General features: G+C 58.0%; 1 protein-coding gene across 1 annotated transcript; it reads left to right on the top strand.

Moving 5' to 3' along the window:
• Positions 1-681: 681 nt before the first annotated feature.
• On the top strand, positions 682-2,166 carry NECHADRAFT_36533 (uncharacterized protein; the record flags this gene model as incomplete). Its single annotated transcript, XM_003052769.1, has 2 exons — positions 682-1,311; positions 1,363-2,166. The coding sequence occupies 2 exons, from the start codon at positions 682-684 to the stop codon at positions 2,164-2,166; spliced, it is 1,434 nt and encodes a 477-aa protein (XP_003052815.1).
• Positions 2,167-2,640: the final 474 nt, after the last annotated feature.

Here is a 2,640-nt window from a genome sequence, read left to right on the forward strand (position 1 = left end):
TAGTCGTCGTCGTCGTCGTCGTTGTCGCAGACAGGACGGACAGACACAGACACCTCGCTCTCTACTGCCCGCCTTCGCTTGGGCTCGCTTCACCTTCTCTCTCGTCGAGGAGCATTTCTCTCTCCTCAGCTGACTATTTCCGCACCCCCAAGCCCGACAGAAGGGAAGGGCCCAGAGTGTCCCCCCCTCCATCACCCCCAGTCCCGGTCCTCAATCCACAATCCACAATCCCCAAAAACCCCAGGCTCCATTTGCGGTTGGGTTCCTGGTTCCTCACACGGACGGCGTGGATCAGATCGGAGGTTCTTCCCATCCCTCGCTATAACTGTCGGCCTGTCCCGCCGCACTCTTCCCGCCCGCGTCAGAGACAACTCACCCTCCGCCTCTCGGGAATCAAGCCTCAGGCATTGCGGTCCTAAGACTTCTGGAATCCGCTGTCATCTCCCGCCGAGACATTCATTCTTGACTCGTGAGCCTCGGCCACTCCGACGACACTTCAAGAAGGGCGTTGACCACGCCAATTGCTGTGCTGTGCTGCGCTGCTCCGCTCTCTCTCGAGTCTTGTCCACCGCCAAATGCTCTGTCGCAGCCTGACCATCCACATCCCTCCATTCAACGCACCTGGTTCAATCCCAGTCAACCACACTCGCCCGTCAGCGGCCCCTTGCGCCTCAACATAGCATGGCCGACGACAGCTACCGGCAAGACTATCATCAGCAAAGCCGTCCAGACGAGAGCCAATCTCAACCTCAGTCGCATTACCCTCCTCCCCCAGAAACCACCCAGCGCCCTCTCGACGCTCACCCGGCCACCATGGCTGCTTCTGTTACTCTCCCATCTATTCATGACCCGCGCAGCTACGGCCCGCCGGCTGCAGCACCACCCCGAGGCTACCCTAGTGATCCACGATATGCGTCTCCCAACGCTGTCAACGGTTATCCGCCTCCCGGCGGGCAGCAGCCTCCTCCTGGCCAGCAACAGCAACCGTATCTCCCGCCTCTGCAGCCGCAGTCTGACCCGCGTTCGTCGGCCTATCCTCCTCCCCCGCAAGACCAGCGAGGTGGCTACTACGATGATCGCCGCCCTGCCTATGGGCAAGAGCCTTACCCGCAGGATCCCTACTATGCCCATTCCTACTATCGACAGCCGCCGCCTGGTCCCCCACCGCCAAATGGTCACCAGAACTACCGCAACCTCGCTGGCGGCGTTTACGAGTACCCTCAAGTTGGACCTGGCAACCCTCCCCAATTGACCCAAGCAGCGCCTCGACAGCGTACCTCGATTGCGTGCCGATATTGTCGTAAGAGAAAGGTCGGTGTGGAAAACGTTTGTAGCGGTGCGCGTGTGACTGACTGCCTATAGATCCGATGCAGCGGCTATCAGAGCGCTCCTGGTGGCAAGTGTCAAAACTGTGCCAGAATGAACCAAGAATGCATTTTCCAGCCAGTCTCTTCCTCGAGCTCCACCGCTTTCATCCCAGTCTCTGCAGTCCCCGGAGGTGTTCCTCCTGGCACTCAGCTGTTTGGAGCATACGGTCAACCCTTGGCGCCAGGCACCGTCCCACCTCCGCCTCAGCAGCCTCCTCCCCCAACTTATCAGCAGCACCCGAATGTTCCCCCTCCGGCAAACTATTATGCGCCTGTTCAATCACCAACAGAGTCGTTCTCTTCCTACGGAGATGCGAGAACCGACGATGGAAGCCAAGTTGCTGGACGCCGCCGCCGCAGGACCTCGGAGGAGCAGGAGGAGGGTTATCGACTGCCTCCACCACGCAGCGCATTGGAGGAGGATCCACGAAGGAGGTCTCCCGCCGAATTTTCGAACCACAGCAGCCCGGGTGGAATTGGATACCCGCCGTACGGGGGCCCGAGACAGAGCCCTCGTAACCCAACAAGCGGCACCCTACCCCAGCCTGCGACGAGCGGAGGATATGCTGCTTCCGCACCCGGCGGCCGCTCTCCTACAGGCCAGAACGGCTCCAGTGGCGCCTCGACTCCTGCGAGACAGGGACAGCAACAGGGGCAGCAGCAGCAGAGTGGAAACCAGTCGATTATGAGTCTCAGCAACCTGGTGGAGCAGAATGACATCGACAAGACCATGATCGAGCGATTGAATCGACCTTTGCCAGGACAGCCAGGAGGACGACGACGAGATGCCAGCCGTTGACGAGATGGCCAAGAATAGGTTGACGCTGCCGGACAGGTCAACAGGGAGGATCGAAACCGCCTGACGACGCCTAGCGACGAGGCCCTCGGTTACTGCTGGATGGCTGCCGACAAGCTGATGACGATTGTTTTGCATTTTATACCCTTTTTTCATTACAAAGCACGCTCATGTTCTCACTGGAAGGGAAGCGACAGGAGCGTGACCAAAAAAGATAAGACGAAAAAACTGAACGGGAAACTTGAGGACGATACAGGACAAGAGGTCATGGCCTAGAGAAAGACGCGAGTTTGGCAACGAACAATCCCCTTTCCTTGAATGGTTCCCAGGTTGCACGGGTTGACTTTGGCTCGAGTTTTGACGATTTTCTCAGTTGCTTGCTTACTTGCTTGCTTGCTTGATTTGCTTTGATTTGCTATCGAGTTTTGGTTTCTTCGTTTCTTTGGGGGGTTGATGATTTTTTTTGTCCGAAAAGCA

Source organism: Fusarium vanettenii (genome assembly GCF_000151355.1).
Source record: "Fusarium vanettenii 77-13-4 chromosome 3 genomic scaffold NECHAsca_2_chr3_3_0, whole genome shotgun sequence".
Classification (NCBI taxonomy): Eukaryota; Fungi; Ascomycota; class Sordariomycetes; order Hypocreales; family Nectriaceae; genus Fusarium; species Fusarium vanettenii.